The sequence below is a fragment of the Terrapene carolina genome, unplaced genomic scaffold (assembly GCF_002925995.2).
Source record: "Terrapene carolina triunguis isolate 2854851 unplaced genomic scaffold, T_m_triunguis-2.0 Scaffold58, whole genome shotgun sequence".
NCBI lineage: Eukaryota > Metazoa > Chordata > Testudines > Emydidae > Terrapene > Terrapene triunguis.
The window spans coordinates 20298206-20318748 of NW_020664409.1; the positions used below are offsets into that span (position 1 = coordinate 20298206).

At 40.5% G+C, this 20543-nt stretch overlaps 1 protein-coding gene across 1 annotated transcript in view; it reads left to right on the forward strand.

Moving 5' to 3' along the window:
- RTTN (rotatin) overlaps window positions 1-20543 on the forward strand; it is a 202486-nt gene that overhangs the window by 147421 nt on the left and 34522 nt on the right. The window contains exons 35-41 of the mRNA XM_029914074.1: window positions 1231-1342; window positions 2577-2769; window positions 4060-4150; window positions 7664-7817; window positions 8189-8326; window positions 9540-9751; window positions 17498-17603. Of these exons, the coding sequence (XP_029769934.1) occupies window positions 1231-1342; window positions 2577-2769; window positions 4060-4150; window positions 7664-7817; window positions 8189-8326; window positions 9540-9751; window positions 17498-17603 (1006 nt within the window). The remainder of the gene's footprint in view (window positions 1-1230; window positions 1343-2576; window positions 2770-4059; window positions 4151-7663; window positions 7818-8188; window positions 8327-9539; window positions 9752-17497; window positions 17604-20543) is intronic.

Sequence of the window (20543 nt, forward strand, 5' to 3'; positions counted from 1 at the left end):
GTGGGGAAAGAGGGAAGACTGTTTGAGAGGCAGCATTTGTAGGGGACAACCTGTCTCTCCCAGTCACAATGCTTGGGGTGGGGCCTGGGTTAAGCAGAACACATTTAAACTGGAAAAGAAAGGCTAAGTTTAGGTAAGACAACGCATGTAGGCTTTTGATATTTTTGACCCTTCTCTCTGCTTGCAGTGTTCCTATGATTAAATAAATCATACTGTTTTGAATAAGCTATTTTCTGACCCTCCTTGTACCAGCTGGTCACAGCTTCTGGAGAAAAAAGTACTTGTGGCACATTAGAGACTAAGAAATGTATTTGGGCATATTCTTTCATGGGCTAAAACGAACACTGGCAATCATACTGTGGCCAGGCAGCATGAAAAGCTGAAATCTAAATGCTTCAGTGATTCAGATTCTTTTCCAAGGGGGATGAAAAAAATCATGACTTACAGAAGAAAAACAGAATGGGATTGGGAGGCTTCCAATATATTGAACATCTACCAGTCAAGAAAACTGATATGCCTCAGCAGGTCTGTACTCCTTCATTAGGGTTTCTTTTTCTTGACTGGTAGATGTTTCTTGACAGGACATTTTACAATGAAGTGTTTAAAGAGAAGTCTTAGGTCCTGAACCTAAAAAGACTTACTCAGGCACTCATGTTTAAGGACATGAGTAGCCCCATTTTCAGTTCAGTGGGGCTGCTCACATGCTTGAAGTTAAGCACCTACATGATACTTTCCAGGATAAGAGATTAAGTGTTTTAAAAAACCTGTCCATTGAATGCACATGTATTAATATAAACAGCTAGTGTAATGTTCACAACCAACTGTTGTGTGTCTACAGCAACTGCTAAGGGAGGAGCTATTTGCTTACTGCTACTCTGGTTATCACATTAATCTGAATATTTAACTATATTCACTAGAGATGAAATCAAAAGGTATGACAAAAATAATTCTGTTGTGGCAGGTTTTATTCCGTTTTGCATAGTTGAAAACAGTTGTGGAAAAGGCTGAGGTGCACTAATGATCTGTCATGACCACTGGGCATGTGTCACTGGCACTGTGGAGCTTCAGGCGAGGCCAGGAACCAATTTTTTAACACTGACTATTAAAACAAACACACACTACCCCATCCCCTCCCAAACACTTTGCTCCTGAAAAATTAACTATCTTTGGACAATAAACACCATAATTCTAACAGAGTGAATCAATTGCTTTGTTTTTATCACTTCCTAGATCCTTTCTGCCTCACCGTCAATGGGGAGTGTTGATGAGCTGCAGGCCCCTACCCCGCTAGCATCAGCTTGTTTTGTCCCTGAAACACCAGTTGACCGGCTTATGGCTCAAGGTAAACCAGATTTCAGTTTAATTTTTAAATGTATCCATGGACATAAATATTTTTTGGTTGCTTTGGGGTGAGGGGAGATTAGCAATATTGCGTGAGGTTTTCTGTGGAATTGAAAGTAAGAAATCCATTATCCTTGTGAGAAGGGAGAGAATTACACATGAACATTAAATCCAACAGCTACTTCTTAAAGTTATAGCTAATTTTAAAAAGTATCTTTTTGGAAGTTGGTTGGTTTGGCGACCTGACCCACATTTGACCCAGTAGTCTAGAAATAAAAGGTTCTATGTACTAACAAGTTGGTAATAACCAAAAGTTGCATGTGGTGGCTTTTTTGTAGCCTATCTGAAATAAATTCATGGTCTGTCAGTTTCTAATGGACAGATGTCTGCATTGCAAAAACAATCACCACACTTGGCACTGATTGGTGGTCTTACTGGTGGTCTCAGCAGTGGGGCTGCGTTATATGAGCACAGAGTCTGAACTTCCCTGGCATAGCTATGTAAGGAAGCCTTTAGAGATCTTTTTAGAGATACAGGTGTTGGATGGACTTCGGTTTTCATTGCTGTCAATCTGTCAGCTTTCCAGAACACTAGGCTTTCAGTAGAGAGATAAATGTCTCGCATAAAGATCTTCTGTTATGAATTTCTTTGTCCCATTCTTTCCCCATCTCTCCTAATCTGTCCTCAATCTAAAAAAAAAAAAAAAGTACTTCGCCCCCCTGTAGAAGAGTGGTTGTTTTTTAAAGTGATTGTTATGTTACAATGAAAAACTGTATTATTAACATTTTCAGGCAAATTAGCAAGCATTATGAATATGCTTCTCTGGATTCCTCAGTCATAGAATCTGGGCATCATCTTACTTAATTTATATAATTTGTGATATATTTTATTATCACAAATGATTAAATAAAAACAATAATTAAGGGAAACACTGCATAAAAATATTTCATTCATTATTTTAATTTTTTCCCGCTTGTCTTTTTTCTGATTATTCATTCAGGTTTCTTGTTCCACAAATTGCCAAGCAGCTTTCCATATTTGACTTCTTATAGTTTGAGGTGTAACCATATGAAACTTCATATGTTTTGTTCCAAGAAGCTCTTGTTTTACTGTTTAAAAATCTATAGGGGAGTTGGATACACTGGGTAGCAAATAAAATGTATAGTTCTTTGTATTATGTAATTACTCTGTCTTGTCTTTGGATGAGTGTTTTTGTTTTGGTCACTGTGTTCTAGGTCAGAGTGACATAACCACAACAGCATCTCCACATGATTCTCCCCAATCTGGTGTTCTGTCTAATCAGTGTGCTCTAGTCACACCTCCTCTCCTGTCAGCTGTATGCAGCCTGCTGGACAACCTGCTGGTGGTTGTTCCAAAGGACACTGGAATTGCTCTTCGACAAGCACACTTACTAACACCTCTCAGTAGGTAAGAGATCAATAACTGCTGAGCTACAAACAGGTGCAGCAGTAAAGGAGAACTAGAATAGGATCAGCAATATCCATGTTTCTAACCAGAACTTTGTGACAGATATTGATTGGCTCTCGGGTACTCTGAAATGTTCACTAACACTTTTTAAATAAAGCTAGCAGATGCATGTGTTCATTTTATGCTTACAGAAAAGGTACCTATTTCCAGACAGATGGTTCTCATTATTTTCAGTGAGTCTTTCTGGTACAGGTTTTCGTCAGTGCAGGCATCTCCTCTTTCCCTCTGGTAATGATTAACCTTTGTTCAGATGGGTATTTATTTATTGTCCATTTTTGAATATGTGATCATCAGACATTGAGAGTTGTAAGTGATTATATTTCATTGTGATTTTTTTTCATTGCACAAAGTGTATGTTTGTGTATATTGGAAAGTTGGGTTTGGAGGGGAAAGTGGAGTTTGACAGCATGGGACTTGTCCTTTTTCCCTCTCCTATATCTCCAAGTGATATTTGGCAGCTGTGAGAGGGCTTAGGTTTGATACCCTCCCTATTTTTCTTTTTTTTAAAGAACTCAAAGTAATTAAATGCAAAAACTGTTAATACTAAACAACATTAAAGTGATACTCAGGTTAAAGTTAATATATATTTTTAGAACAAATATAGTTACAGTATGTTACAAAAAAGGTTTAATTTTTCAGACTGTAAGTGGTTGGTCCACCTGTGACATATGAAGCACTAGAACTACGTTTGGTCACATGAAGGAAGTATCTGACACTGTTTTTAAACAGTGAAGCTTCCTGCTAGTTGTATCTTAGTGCAGGACACTCTTTAGAATGTCAGACTTTTATTAGGGGCTTGTCTACACAATACATATTAGTGGAATTAAAGCAGTAAAAATCCTACTAGTGTGGATGCAGTTACACCAATATTAAGGTGTTTATACCTGTATAGCTTATTCCTGTATGGGAAGGGGAATAATCTATACTAGAATCAGGCACCTCCCTACTGATATAACAACATCCACACTAGTGATTGTACTGGTAAAACTATTTTGCTTTAAAAAAAACAAACACAAACACCTTTTATACCAGTATAAGTGCATCTGCACTAGGGTTTGAAGTAATATAACTATTTGGGGATAATTGTCACATCCCAGTAATGTATTTTACTCTAAGTTAATGATATGTACTGTTATCTTTAATAGCATATTTATAAAGTTTCTTTTGTTTTGCATGAAAGTTGAAACATATATTACTCTAACAAACTATTTATCCTATATTTTCCATTAGTCTTGTAAATGCTAGGTTGGTTGAAAGATATATGTTGGAATTGAAAGCTCCTCTGCCTCATCCATGTCACATTGAACATACAAAAGTTCAGGTTAGTTGTATGTGATTATGAAATGCACTGTATGTATTTAAAAATCCTGAAGTTCATTAAACGTATACAACTATATCAGTTTGTTTACACTGTATACCCAGTATCTTAGAACAGCTGTATCAAAGCTATTCTGAACTGTCATGTAAATTACATTAAATCATAATTCAATCAAATTATTATGTAAACTTGAGAGGAAAACATACTATGCACTATTCACAGTAGGCTATTCATTGTGTTTTTAAAAGAGTTATACATAAAACTGTCAAACTATAAAACAGTTTTAACAATCTATTCTAAACCATCAAGAAAAAAATATTTTCTTTAAAACTTGATTAAAAACCTCCCAAACACTACCCTAATTCTGTATGTTAATTTTTGACCTAATGTGATATGTAGAGATAAACTAGAAACTCTCCAGGTCATAATTAAGGCTACAATTAGGTCACGGACGTCATGGGATCCATGACTTCCATTGACCTCCGTGATATTTTCTGCCACGGGGCTGGTGGACCTCCTGCACCTGCCCTGCCCAGCCCCACGGGCAGGGGGACTCCGGAGCGCCATGCACCACAGCAGTGTGGGACCCGAGAGGCCCAGCAGCAGTGGGTATCCCTGCCTATCCCTTTAGTCAGGGATATGTTTAGTGACAGTTAGGGACAGGTCACAGGCTTCTGTGAATTTTTGTTTATTGCCCGTGACCTGTCCATGACTTTTACTAAAAATATCCGTGACAAAAACTGAATCTTAGTCATAGTGTATTCTAATAGTGATGATACAGCCATTGCTATTGTGATAGGAATGGAATCACAATAATTATATTGAAACACCATAATAGTCATTATGCCAAAGACATTATATTTTAAAAGTGTCAATTAGCTTAAAGTAAGTGGAGCCAGATAAAATAATTTGTTGCTGTGTCCACTTTTCCATGAAAAAAAATGTTCTGAAATGTTTAAACTATCAGCAAATCGCTAGGATACTGTTGCTCCACCTGTTCTGTTGTAAAAATGTTGCCTTATGTCTTCAGAATGAATTCTTTGGTTATACAAAAGCACATGACAGGCTGGGCATTATGATGTTTTATACTGAATAGTTTCAACCAGTTACTAACTCATATATGTGTTGTTTTAAGTAGCTGTTTAACATGCAAATCCTTGCATCTGGCTGCACTCATATTTCTCCATCTAGTTGTCCACAAGAAACATGGCCACTTCAGCTGAGGCCCTAGATCTTGCAGACATTAAAACAGATGTGTAACTTTACACATGAGGAGTTGAACTGTTGTTAGTGGGACAACTTGCATATGTATAGTTATGCACGTACTTAAGAGTTTCCAGGATTGGGGCCCTACTGCTAAATGTTTTTTCTTTCATAAAATAAATAATATTATATAGAAAAAAACATGGGCAGAACTTGTCACAGAAAACTTCAGAAAGAAATAAAAAAAACTAATTCCTTAAGTTTTGCAGGCAGATGTACTGAGAAGTCATTATCCACTCCTCAAATATTTTGTGAGGCTGACCATTGATGTACGGGTTGAAAAATTGAAGCCAAGGTCTTCCACAACATCTAAGTTATATCAAAAAGAACTTTCATAGTCTTAATGTGTATATATAACTGTGCGAAGGGCTGCCATATTCTTTTATCAAACATTTTACTTAAACTACCAAAGAGACTGCAAAGAGAGCCTCTTTTGAGAGAGTCTGGAAACACTCAAAAAGATGTAATTCACTGACCCTCCTTTAGTTCCTTTGGAAAAATCACTAGCATTTTTTAAATCTTCAGTTACAGTGGCCATGATCAGGATATATTCATATTCTCATCAGTGTCCCCGTGCTGTATTTTTCTGTTTGCTTCACAACTATTCCGAGGAATATCGTTTAGTCCTCTAGGTTTCTCCACAACTTCCTCCTAAGAAATTTCCTTCTCTATCAGTGATACCTTGGATTTCACACCAGTGTCTGCAGAATGGGAATTTTCCATTATCTTATATAATAAAAGTTTGCGGGGCGGAAACATCACCTTAATTGCCCCATCTCTTTAACTGATATATATTTAGGCTTGACAGGATTAAATTTTAATTGATAACTCTCAGGAAACGTCAGTTTCAGCTGACACTGAAATCAATGACAAAAAATCAATGAGTATACTCTGGGTGTATCTGGGAGTCCATGCTGGGAGTCCTCTGCAGCCCTGCTGTCATGGGAGTAAGTCGGTCTGTGACAGGGCAGCTGTATAGGGCTCCTTGTGCTGCCTCAGGGCTGGTGACAAATTAGGGGTGGAGGTGGGGGGAGAGTCTGCGGTCCTCATGGGGCAGAGCAGAGGGCTGTGAGGAGGAGCCCCCAGCTGTGGGGGAGGCCACCCCACTGCTGAAACTGCAGTCCTGCTGACACAGACCTGCTTTCTCACTCACTAGCTGGGCATGCCGGGGGTCTCTGCTCTGCCCCACCAGGACTACAGACTTGCCCACACCTTGTGCTAGCAGGGATCAGGTGTCACCAGCAGCTCCATTGTCACAAGAATGAGGGGATAGGGCTGTGACAGCAGAGCTGCAGAGGATTCCTATATGTCTGCGGGGCTGGTGACACCTGATCCCTGCAGACTCAAGGTGCAGTGGAGACTACAGTTGTCCTGGCCTTGCAGAGCAGAGACCCCCCCGTGACTAGGACTTCAAGGAGGAAGACGAGCCCCTGGTGGCAGGGAAGGCTACCCCACTGCTGAACAGTTCCTGCATAGGGGTGGCTCCCACGCTCCTGGCTGGTGAATGTGTGAGTGAGGCCAATGACACCCAATTCCTGCAGACACATGGTGCAGGGAAGGTTGCAGTCCTGGCCCAGCGGAACAAAGACCCCCTCAGCCCAGCTGTGGGGGGCTTTAGGAACTAGTCAGCAGCAGGGTGGCCTTCTCTGCAGCCGGGGACGACGACGACTCCTTATAGCCCTGGCTGCGAGTCTCTGCTATGCCCAGACAGGACCCCGAGCCTTCTCTGCACCTTATTCCAGCAGGGATCCAGTGTCACCAGCTCCACGGCTGTGCAGGGAGCCCTCTGCAGCTCCCTAGTCATGGCCCAGCTTGCTCACTCACCAGCCAGGAGTGTAGGAGCCGCCCCTGGCAGGAACTGTTCGGCAGTGGAATGACCTCCGCAGCCACATCTCTGGGCATCTCTGTTCTGCAGGTCCAGGACGACTGCAGCTTCCCCTGCACCTTGCTATCCGGGGCCACAGAGAGAGCCCCCCGCTGTCAGTACTGCCCTAACCCTAAGTCCAACCCTATCCCCCACAACTTTAAAAATAAAAATAGTTAAAAATAAAAAAATCTTAAATAAAAATGGACAAAAAAAGTCAAATTTAAAAAAAAATATATAAAATTCTGCTAACTATATATATAGATATATAGACAGATATAGATTCCCCAAAAGGTGAATTATGTGGTATTGCCTAAAGTAGGTCTTAACATACTGTAAAATCAGGTTGCAAGGATCCAGCTTTTGTGTCCTTTTTACTATTTTAACAGGTTTTATTCCTACTTCAGTACTTGTCTTCAGTGTCCAGGCTTCTACAATCATGTTTATTGGTAGACACTCACCTTGTGATCCAGGATGAACTAATGAAACCTCTTTTGGGAAATACCTTAATGATACTCTCCCTTCGCTCTCTGGATGGCTTGGGTAATATGTAGATACTTCTCATGTCTAGACAGACAGATGCATGTCTTACTCAGCAAAATCAGTACCAGCTTTCCTGACATTGTATGTTAAACTGTAGAGTTACATGTTTCATTTGCTACATGCTAATATTTAGAAGTTTATATCTGCTAGCCATTTACTCTCTAGTCTTCAAGCATAATTACGAAATAAGGAGAGAAACTGAGTTAAAATTGGTTTGGGGCTGAATTATTTGTGTATGGGATGGGGGTTGCATGTTTGATGGGGTTTTTTTTCATCACTTCTTATTTTAAAGGTAAGTTTCTGTGGTCAGGCTTAGATATCCAGATTTCTGTTTGTGTCAGTAGCTTGAACTTCCTATGTTCTGTTTGCAGATACTGAGTTAACATCTGCGGTTCACCAAACATGGACAGACTTGTTTAGCCTTCTGGCTATACTGTTAAGGAAAAGTGGCCAAATCGCTCTTCCATCTGTGACAGCAGCTCTTGGAAAACATTGGACTGCAATAATTGGTAATGCCTATTCTTAGATGGATTTAGGCCTTGCAGCTAATAATGAGGATGACCTCTTATTAGATGCTATCAAATACTTATAAAGGACATGTCCATAACAATAAACAAAATGTGTCTGCTTTTTACTGAGAAGATATGGAGTGTATTTTTACCCTTGTTTGTTTTTATAACTTTTTCTTATATAGTTCCGTAAAGTCATTTCTCAGCTATTACACAGGTTTCCAAATTTTTTTATATAGACTTTAACAGTTTCTGGTTCTGAACTTTGGGATAAAGTAAATCAGCTTTAATTAGAGGCTGAACAGAGCCATAGCATACTGTTTTTTGTTTGGGGTTTTTTTTCTTACACTGATAGTTTATGTAAAACATAAGAAAGCAAACAAAAATATACAAGCCTGAAAAATATTTTTAAAGGTCACAAACTTTTCTTGCTGCATGAGTCATTATGTAGTCACTTGTTATTGTATAATAGTTTAAACTATTACACAAATAATAATTAAATTATTATAATTAAGACCCTGATTAAGCAAGGTAATCTAGCATGTGCCTACACTCAATCACCTAAGTAGTCCCATTGAAATCTATGCTTTTAGTTAGGCATGTGCTAAGTAACTTGTTGAGCCAGGGCCTAACTGCACTTCTGCGAACGGAGTCAGCTTCTAATGAAAAGCTTCTGATTGTTGCTGTCTTTAGTATAATGCAAGCTCTGGTCTAAAGTGAGGGGAAGGCTAAAAAATTCAAGCAAGTGAAGGTTGACTAAACAATTTCAGTGCTCATTTGTGGTTTTGTTCTTTTAATTTCAAATGTAACATGGAATACACCTCTACCCCGATATAACACGAATTCGGATATAGCACGGTAAAGCAGCGCTCCGGAGGGGGCGGGGCTGCACGCTCTGGCAGATCAAAGCAAGTTCGATATAATGCGGTTTCACCTATAACGCGGTAAGATTTTTTGGCTCCCAAGGACAGCGTTATATCGGGGTAGAGGTGTACTTAATCATTCACACTTTCCATAAATTTAGAATACAAAAATGTATTTTTAAACTTAGGAGTAAATACTTAGGGCTCATTGGATGTCTCTTGCAAGCACTGGTGTGCTGTTCTATGACCCAGGCACATACCTTGGATTAGTCTGTTCCAGTTCTGAAATGTTTAACCATGTCTTGATGCTGAAATTTAAAAAAAAATCTGTTATGTATTTGACCTTTTAGATACAATTTGTGACTGTGTGCATCTGTCTACCACATGTCCCAGTTTATATATGGCCAGTTTGCAATTCCTCTCCATTCTCTTGGCTGAAGAAGGGAAAAGGCAGCTCCAAGATAAACAGAATATTTGCCCCAACCCAACAATTACTTTTCTTCTAGATGAAGCTGAAGGAAGTTTGGCATCAGGAGCCAAACTTAATGAATTAATAATTCAGGTATAAATTTGTATATTCAATAAATTAATACAATGGTATTATGGTTTTGATTATATGACTGAGATCATGTTTCTATTGTAATTCTGGATGTCTAATTAAAAGCTAGGCCAACCTATTTTGAGAACTAATCTTAGTAAAGAATCCAGAGCACTTCAGACAAACTGGTTTATTAGCTGCATGTAGAAATCACTCTTCCCACCACTGTTATACAGCTTTTTCTGAAGACGACAGCTGGTTAACACCACACAGCAACATTACGTAATAGTTTAGGGTAGGACGTGAATACAATATCTGATTTAAACTACAGGGGAAGATTTTACATAATTAGAATATCATTATGCAAATTTAAATTGGAAATAATTCAATATTTTGGCCAAAAGGATTCCTACTTTTCCAAATATGCCTTGGAATATTTAAGGATTGAGACCTTGTTTTTCTTCCTGTAAATGACAGAAGCAGAGTGCTCTTTAACACCACACAATCATAGAAATTAGGGACTGAGAAAACCCATCTGGCCTTTGCCAGTCTCTGATTATTGCGTACAGGACTTTTATTAATGCATTGTACTATCTAGTTTTAAATCTGCCAAGCATTGAACTTTTATCTCTGCCATTGGGAGACTGTTCCTCAACATAACAGATCTCACTGACAGGACAATTTTCTTGATATTAACCAAAATGTTTTCTCTTTCCTAATTTCATCTCATTATTCCTATTTATACTTCCTTGTACTACCCTAAATAATTCCTTTCCCTCCTTGATATTTACACCTTCAGTTGTAGACCATTAACATGTCTTACATTACTTATCACTTAGACAAGATATATTAGTCGTTCTTAATTACCTGCACTTTATCATTGTATATTTGGTAATAATAGTAAGATTTCATGTGGAAACTATAACAAATGATTTATTAAAACTGAAATATTCACATCGGTCTGTTTTTCACTAGTTTTAGTCACTAGAAGCTGTCAAGTTTGTCTGAATTTGTTCTTTATAATAAGATATGGCTAACTGCTCTTATTGTTCTGATACCTAGACGCCCAGTGATATTTCTCTTAATATTCCATTATTTTGCCACAATTGCTGGAACAATAGTTTTTTTTCAAGTATGTGTCAGTGTGGATCTTACTGTAGATGTGCTTTATTTACACACGTGAGACTTGAAAAACTTTGAGTAGCAGTGACTGTTGGGGCCTCTCGTGCCCTGTGACACCTTAAGCTCTTGTGCGTGGACATGAAGGGTGGTGTGAACGTAAGAATGGCAATACTGGGTCAGACCAGTGGTCCATCTAGCCCAATATCCTATCTTCCGATAGCAGCCAGTGCCAGATGCTTCAGAGGGAATGAACAGAACAGGGCAATTATCAAGTGATGCATCCCCTGTTGTCCACTCCCAGCTTCTGGCAATCAGAGGTGTCGCGGCACCCACAGCACGAAGTTGCATCCCTGAACATCTCGTTAATAGCCATTGATGGACCTGTCCTCCATGAGCTTATCTAATGCTTCTTTGAAACCATTTATACTTTTGGCCTTCACTACATCCCCTGGCAACAATTCCATGGGTTGACTGTGCATTATGTGAAGAAGTAAGGAAAAAGGAAGTTTGTTTGTTTTAAACCTACTGCCTATTAATTTCATTGGGAGACCCTGGGTTCTTGTGTTATGTGAAGACATACCTAACACTGCCTTATTCACTTTCTCCACACCATTCATGATTTTATAGACCTCTGTCATATTCCCCCCTTAGTTGTGTTTCTTCCAAGATGAACAGTCCCAGTCTTTTTAATCTCTCATCATGTAGAAGTTGTTCCATACCCTTAATCATTTTTATTGCCCTTCTCTGTACCTTTTCCTATTCTAATATATCTTTTTAGAGATGAGGTGACCAGAACTGCATGCAGCATTAAAGGTGAAGGCGTACCATGGATTATGGCATTATCATATTTTCTATTTTTATTATCTATCCCTTTCCTAATGGTTCCTAACATTCTATTAGCTTTTTTGACTGACGCTGAAAATTGAGCAGATGTTTTCAGAGAATTATCCACTATGACTCCAAGATCAATTCTTGATTGGTAACAGCTAATTTAGACCCCCATCATTTTGTATGTATAGTTGAGATTATGTTTTCCAATGTGAGTTACTCTGCATTTATGGGGGAGGGATAGCTCAGTGGTTTGAGCATTAGCCTGCTAAACCCAGGGTTGTGAGTTCAATCCTTGAGGGGGCCACTTAGGGATCTGGGGCAAAATCAGTACTTGGTCCTGCTAGTGAAGGCAGGGGGCAGGACTCAATGACCTTTCAAGGTCCTTTCCAGTTCTAGGAGATAGGATATCTCCATTAATTTATTTATTTTATGTATTACCCCTTCAAAAGTTATTTTTCCTCCCTTGGTATCCTGCTGTCAATTGAATTGTCTTGTTAGACTGACCTCACCCTTGGTAAGACAAATCACATATTTTCATGTATTTATACCTGCTCCTGTATTTTCCACTCCATGCATCTGATTAAGTGGGATCTACTCCATGAAAGCTTATGCCCAAATAAATGTTTGTCTCTAAGGTGCCACAAGGACTCCTCGTTGTTTCTGCATTTTATCAACATTGAATTTCATCTGCCATTTTGTTGTCTAGTCACACAGTTTTGTGAGATCCCTTTGTAAGTATTTACAGTCAGCATTGGACTTCACTATCTTGAGTAATTCTATATCATCTGCAAATTTTGCTATCTCACTATTCACCCCCTTTTCCAGTGGCCACAACCTTCAGTTTCCTCTTGCTGCTTGTGGCAATAAGACAGAACCTGCCAAGTGTCTCTCATGCTTAGCTCAGGCTAACTTCGTCATGTCTTCAGAACTACTTCTGATCTCCTGATTTCGACTGGTGTGACCCCTCTGTACTGAACTTTCTAGTGAGACCGCCTCTATACTCTCACACCCTGTATAGGGCTCTTCAAAATGACAATCTCAAAATCTGCAAGCTTCAAGCCCTGTCTGTCCCTGAAGGATGAATACAGTAGATGTCTCTCTTGCTTAGGGAAATTGCATATTCTGAGCAGATGCTCTGTATTCTTGTCCTTCTCTGCTATGATACACTGGTCGCAAGAGCAAGGCTAAAATTCCACTTACTTCGAGCAACCTTGAACGAAACAAGTTCCAGAATTCTATTAGTGAACATGCCAGTATCATGGAACAGCCCTTCAGTCACTTAAGATTGGCACAGAGAAGACACTGCAAAAAAAAAAAAAAAAAAAATCTGGTGCCAACACTTACAGCCCCAGCACCAAAGCCAACCTCAACATCAGTGTCAAAGCCAGCAGTGACACCTCAGTGTCTTGTCAGTCAGGCACTGAAAGGAGGTCACTCCATCATCAAGGAAGAGATCTCTCTCAGATGGTATCCCTGGTGAGGCTACCAATGCCAGAATATCAGAAGGAACCAGATCCAGGCACAGAATGACATCACCTCCCTATCTTGCCACCAAAGAATCTCTCTTAATTGCTGGCACCTAACAATTCTAAAGCATTTCAGGAGCTCATTGTGAGGATTGCTGGAGAGTCAGATGTGGGACTTCTCTGAAATAATCAAGCTATTAGAAATTCTGTCAGCTTCTGGTTCATCAGGATCATCCTCCCCATTAATGAGGGATTGCTTGATCCAGCCAAACCATTGTGGCAGACACCAGCCACTATACCACCAATGGTGAAATGGATCAAAAAAAGATACTAGGTGAGCCCCTTAGGATTTTACTACTTCCATTCATCCCATCTCAGGCTCTTTAGTTGTACTAGCTGTGTAGGAGAAATCGAGAATGAGCAAAAGTATGCCTAAGGTCAAGGAGTACAAATGACTCAACCTCTTTGGAAGGTTGTGAGGGCCTGCTGCGATAAGTGTGACTTTTTCACATGGGACAGGATGAGTGCCTTTCTCACAAAGCTCCCTCATGACAGCTGAAAACAGAGCCGGCACCAGGCATAAGCAAACTAAGCAATTGCTTAGGGCCCAAGCAGCTCAAGAGGGCCCCCTATTAATTATTAGTATGTGTTTTTTTGTGCGGGGAGGGCCAAAAATATTCCTTCGTAGGGCCTCCCAATGGGCTGGCACTAGTACTGGCTGAAAGGTTCTTAAGGGCATCATAGGGAAGCCCAGCTGGTGACAGCCTTACAAGCAGTGATGGATGCCTCAGACCCCTCAGCCAGATATATGGCCACTGCAGTGACCATGCAGTGTGTATTGTGGCTTCAAGCATTGGTCAATCAAGGGAAGTGCAGGCCATGGTAAAGGACTTGGCCTTTGAGGGCTGATAACTTTTTCAGTGAGTGTAGAGACAGTGTTCTTCACTCACTGAAGAAATTAAAAACGATCTGTATGCTTTCTGGGAATTTATACCCCTGATCTGTACCTTGAGCCCTCCCATCCTCAGCCCCAACCAAGACAGCGCAGGCTGTCCATGCCAAGAAGTGTCTGACCTAAAACAGGGTGCATCTAATGTAGCAGTGATCTTTTTCTCATTTCTGAATCATTACTTCCTGTGATTGATCTAATACTGTTTTCTCTGATTAACCTCTCAATCCTTGCTCCAGTTAGAGTAGTAGGGAATATGTTAAGGGATGAGTTCTCAGAGAATATGGACTTTTTACGGTTATTTTCTCAAGACAATTGCGGGGAAGAAAAGGAAAAATGAACTTTTGAGCAATGGGTAAGAATATTGTATAAGTACCACTTAGAAGCATTTATTTACTCCTAAGGGGTCACATAATGGGACATTCAAATTACAGAAAAACAACATAATAGACCAATTAGTAAATATATATCAAATATTAATAAGATGAGAACACTTATTACTCTAAGTACTAGACAAGATATAGACAATTAACATTTGAACAGGTAGGAAAAAAGCCTTTAATACTTACTAAGAAAAGGGCATAAAATGTGTGGTTGAATCACGAAAGCTCTTTGGCAACTTCAGTTGGAAGGAACTCAAAATGTAATTAATGATCTGGGAAAACTAACAGATTAAAATGTTTAAATCTTTTAATTTTTATCATACACTACTCCATTATGAATCCCCAAATGCTGTTATAGAAATAGCAGAATACTTGGCTAACCCACTGTTAGAAGAATCGCTATTGTATGTGGAAAACAAAATGTTAGCCATGATTAGCAATGTCACTGAACTTCTGTTTCATTTCACCAGATACTTTATTGTGGGGTGGCTTTAGTTTTTCAAATGTGTCTAATAGGAAACTGAACCTGCACTGTGGGTTTAGGGCTCTTCGAGGCTTGATTTACCCCAACTGGTACCACTTTCCCTGGGGTTTCCACTTAGGGAAGGAAGCTTCACATTGCTTTCAGAGCTTGCTAAAAGCTTGATGTTGGAGATTGCTTGCATAATGACTCAGCACAGCTCCCAGCTGTTCTGGCTATGTCCCTCCCTTCCTAGGACCAATCACATTTTGGTTGGTTAATTACATACTCCTTTGTGAGGATTGAGAGGTATTATGTGCTGCCACAATTCTACACTCTCCCAGACCCTTCCTTTCTTTATTATACCCATCTAAGCTAGCATACCTAAAAATAAATCAAGCCCGAAGTCAGTTTTCTGCTGTTGAGAGACTTCCCAGCTGGAGGGCTTAGTGAGAGATTTTCAGTGGCCCAAAGGGGAGTTAGACAACCAACTCTTATGGACTTTCAGTGGGAGTTGAGTGCCTAAATCATTTTTGTACCTTTAAAAATTTCCCTCTTATTTCCAACAACCAATACATATAATTTTTTGCATCCCAAACTAAGCCATTCTTATTTAGCTTCCATTTCCCCTGACTTCTCTTGTTAGTATCTGAGATGCCTTCCAGTTCTACGCACTACTCATTTCTCCTAAGGTGATTTCCTTGAACTGCCATACTTCAGCCAAAAGGTAACCTACATATAAGAACTACAGCATCATATTTTTTTCAAGTTATGTTAAATCTGTTAGTGGTTGATGAACTGTTCATAAACAGTACTTCATTCTAGATTTTCATTTGTTGTGGTCTTAGCAGAAGAGATTCCCCCTCCCATCTCATCCACTTCACCTACATCAATATCCTTGCAGATCCCCTGTTCTTACAGTATTTTACTCTTCTCTTTTCTTGTAGAACTGTTTTCATTAGATATGACCTATTGCCATCTAAATCTTTATCTTAAACTTTGTGTTAGTAATATATACAGAACCACTTTATGCCTTTGTGTTTTAATCTCTTCTCAGTTGCCCATATAGAGTATGTCTACACAGCAAATTAAAACCCACGGCTGGCCTGTACCAGCTGACATAGGCTTCTGGGGCTTGGGCTGCGGGGCTGTTTCACTGCTGTGTAGACTTTAAGCCCAGGCTCTAGAACCCTGTGGGGTGTGAGGGCTCCAACCCGAGCCCAGAAGTTTACACAACAATGAAACGGCTCCGTGAACCTGAGTTGGCCAGCTGCGGGTTTTTCTTTGCTGTACAGACATACCCATAATTGAAATGTTTGTTTTGCTGTCGGAAAAACATTGCTCTTTTTTATTCCTATTTTGACTCTCTTTTTCAGGCCTGCCTTACTGCCTTAAGCTCTGCAGTAAATAACTCTAAAGCAAGCATTAATTTATTGCACATTTAGGGCTTGAAAAAATACTGGACAATGATGTATCTGGAGGACTAAAGCTAATAGCCAGAGGATGATATGTAAGATAGATGCGGGTGGGGTACAATCTGTGAAGTCTAGGCACAAATCACTCAGGAGAATTTCTGTTGTAGGTGGTAGGATTTTTACTAGAGTGCTATCTTTGTTGATAATTTAAGTTCCCTCTAGTGCATTCCAGCGGCTGGAAGGGAGACCTTCCCCTCCTCCCCTACAACCGCAGAACCTCCTTAGTGCTATTAGCTCTAGCCAGGGCCGGCTCCGGGCACCAGCTTAACAAGCAGGTGCTTGGGGCGGCCAAGGGAGAGGGGCGGCACGTCCCTCACTCCCTCTAGGAGCGAAGGACCTGCCGCCGAACTGCCGCCGCCGATCGCGGCTTTTTTTTTTTTTGCTTGGGGTGGCAGAAATGCTGGAGCCAGCCCTGGCTCTAGCCTTTCCACAGCCTTATGGATTCCCTCTCTTTTTAGGGCTCTTCTAAAGTATACATCTGGGGTTCTGTTCGTAGCTTTACCAAATAGCAGCAGAGTGACTTTTACAATTCTGTAGAAATTGGTGTCTTATCTGCTCCTCCCCACTTACTCCCTAGGGGAAGTTACAAATTGGTGAATGGATTTTTGCAGCTCTCTTGGTATAGCAAGATCAGTACATAGTATTTAGAAACTCAAGACTTTACACTAAACCTAGTGATTAACATTGTCACTTTCCCAATATCTAGCTAATCTTCCAGTACACTTTCCCCAGCAAAAGATAGTGCCCATATAGACACATTTATCACAGATTGACAGTTGTGTAGGAGAAAAAAACCCCAAATTAATTGTTCTAACTTCAATATGTTTCTCTCCAATTAAAGTAGATAGATACCATGGTTTGGTGTTTCTAAAACAAAAATTTGCATAATCTCTGGCTCGTGGGAAATTTTGAAATGTTGAAATTTCCTGCAAAATGGAAATTTTGACGAGCTCTAATTTTGAGTCATCAGAATGAGAATTAAAAATGGTACATCAATTTTACAGGCATAAACATGATCATGAATATTTGTCCAGTATATGTTTTACTTTTCCGGTGTAGTGATAAAATCTTTACTTATTTGCAGAGCTATGAAGGAAAATCCTCTAAAGATGTGCTGAAACGAGTTGCTGCAGGTGCTTTACTGTCCCTGTTGGCTGTCAGTAAAAGTGCCCAGAAATGTGCTTTGGAAGGTAAGCCTGAAGAGACACATGCTACAATATACTTAAAATACTTTGTAAATCAAATGCTTGCCAATAGTATTTTTTCATTGTCTTCAGTCTAAAAATAAAGCTAAAGAAGCTGCTCTGTAAATAAAATGTTTGATTACTGAAGTTTACAATTTTATATAAATGTCAGTACCCAGTGCAATCTAACACTTTTTTGAATTAATCGTATCTTTATTATTAATAGTAATATTTCAGGTTGGATTAACAGGTTACAACCTACAGCATTTCATTTAAGAGGATCTAGCTTTCTAGTACTAGGCAGTAGTGACCATCTGATGACTGTCACCTTTGGCCGGCTTGTCCTTGTCCGTGCCTCCACAAATGCACGTCGAAGCCACACCATGCTATTTTGTTGCGAGCACATTCTTTCCATTTCTGGCCAAAGAGTTTTGTCATGGGATCGGCCCAGCATGTTTTCGGTCTGCCCAGCAGTCATTTATGGTCTCTGGGGATCCAGTCACTTATGCGGGTTGTCCACCTATTGTCTTGCCTGCAGATGACTATACCCGCCCACCTTTGCTTTGCATCGTACATTGCCTGCACTACATCGGTCACCTCTGTACGCCTTCTGATCTCCTCATTCCGTATATGATCATGGAGCAATATCTTACATATTCGCCTTTCCATTGCTCTCTGGGTGACAGAGAATTTTTCTTCCTCCACTGGTTTGGAGAAAGTAAATAAGGAAGTGTTAATTACTCCTCATAACACAAGAACTAGGGGGTCACCAAATAATTAATAGGCAGCAGGTTAAATATTGCTTCGCATAACGCACAGTCAACCTGTGGAACTCTTTACCAGAGGATGTTGTGAAGGCCAAGATTATAACACGGTTCAAAAAAGTACTAGATATGTTCATGGAGGATAGGTCCATCAATGGCTATTAGCCAGGATGGGCAGGGATGGTGTCCCTAGCCTCTGTTTGCCAGAAGCTGGGAGTGGGTGACAGGGGTTGGATCACTTGATGATTAACTGTTCTGTTTATTCCCTCTGAAGCACCTGGCATTGGCCACTGTCGAAAGACAGGCTACTGGGCTAAATGGAGCTTTGGTCTGACCCAGTATGGCCTTTCTTATGCCATGTGGTAAAACAAGGGGTTTATTTTTACCTTGTCTCTTTTAAGTAAGTATAATGTTTTAGAAACTTGTATTCCGTTAAAAATGGGGAAAAAATCCTTCAAGGATTTAAAATTGTTGAAGTAATTAGAATAACCCTCATATGAACAGCATAAACTATAGCATCTTCATTTTTAAAACCCCTAAAATGTTAAAAATCTCTAACTGACAAGGGAATTTACATCAATATTAATCTACCATTACAATTTGTACATCTGGTTAGTAAGAGTATAGACAAGTGAGAAGGCAGCTTATTTCAAAAACAACCTTAACTCTGACTACAAGCTTATGAAATTGCCTTCCCCTTCCAAACTTACGGACTTTGCAGAGATTGCCTCACCTAAACTTCCCCTGCTGCTTCTGTCTCAGTAGTGATGTTATATTCCCAGTTTCTCATACTGCCTTGTGAAGTGTGCAAGAGTCTCTGTAAACCTTAGAATGTTGCAACAGCCCCTTTATGGGTAGATCAGTAGTCCACAGTTGTTCACCTCAGGAGATATACAGTAGTGGGGTTTGCTTGCTCTATACCTTAGGACAGTGGTGGGCAGCCTGCGGGGCCGTACGTGGCCTGTCAGGGTAATCCACTGGCGGGCCGCAAGACAGTGTTTACATTGACCGTCCACAGGCACGGCCGCCCGCAGCTCCCAGTGGCCGTGGTTTGCCGTTCCCGGCCAATGCGAGCTGCGGGAAGCAGCGCAGGCCGCAGGGATGTGCTAGCCACCGCTCCCCGCAGCTCTCATTGGCCAGGAAGAGTTAAGGCATTCAAAGGGTTTATCATTGACAAATGAACTGGAGTCTCCGCAGTTTATGGGTAACAAGACCCACTTGATCAGCCAGACTCTCATATGTCTCCAGTGCCTTCCAATTCCAATTCATTACCTGTTTTGGTTGGAGCTCCTCCACTGGTCAGTGTTGAGGAAGATAATGAAGACTTCCCTTCAATCTCATCTGTCTCTGTGCAGGGCTCTCCTACCTATTCATACAGGAACCTACTCTTTGACACCCACCGTGAGAGAGAGGAATTTTGGGGAAAATGTCACTGATGGTGGGAAGAACCTTGGATGTCACCACCTCTTCTGTATGGCCCCCTACAGTAGCCATGCTGGGGGTCCCTGGACAGCATACCAACAACAGTTTTCCAAGGCATTGAGTCTCATCCACTGGGACAAGAGAGGCATGCAGTCCCCTCCACCCTAGCCCATTCCTCAGGAGGAGACACTAGAGGTACAGGAAGCCAGTGCAGATAAGAAGGCTACCCCTCCAACTACCATTTCCTCATAGTCTCCAGATGAAGCAGTTACGCTTCCACCATCCTCTGTGGCTGATGATTTCTTGCAATTTCAGGACCTTATAAAATGGGTGGTGGATGCTCTACCGATACCACGCGAAGAGGTCAAGGAATCACAACACAAGTTGTGGGATGTTCTGCAGTCAGCAGCACCAACCAGAGTTGTGCTACCTCGCAATGAGGTCCTTTTGGACCCAGAAAAGATGGTTTGGCAGACCCTAGCAACAGTACTGCAAACTTGCAGATGGGCAGATAAAAAATATTATGTCCTCTCCAAGGACTCTAAATTTTTGTTCTATCACCCCCATTCCCCACCACCACCACCTAATTCTCTGGGGGTGGATGTGGTTAATGAATGGGGAAACAACACCACATTAAGTCAGTTCAGTATGACAAAAGCCAGAAGTGTCTGGACCATTTTGGAAAAAGTCCTATTCATCTGCAATCCTGCAGTTTTTCAAATAGTGAATTATCAGGCAATTATGGTAAAATATAATTACA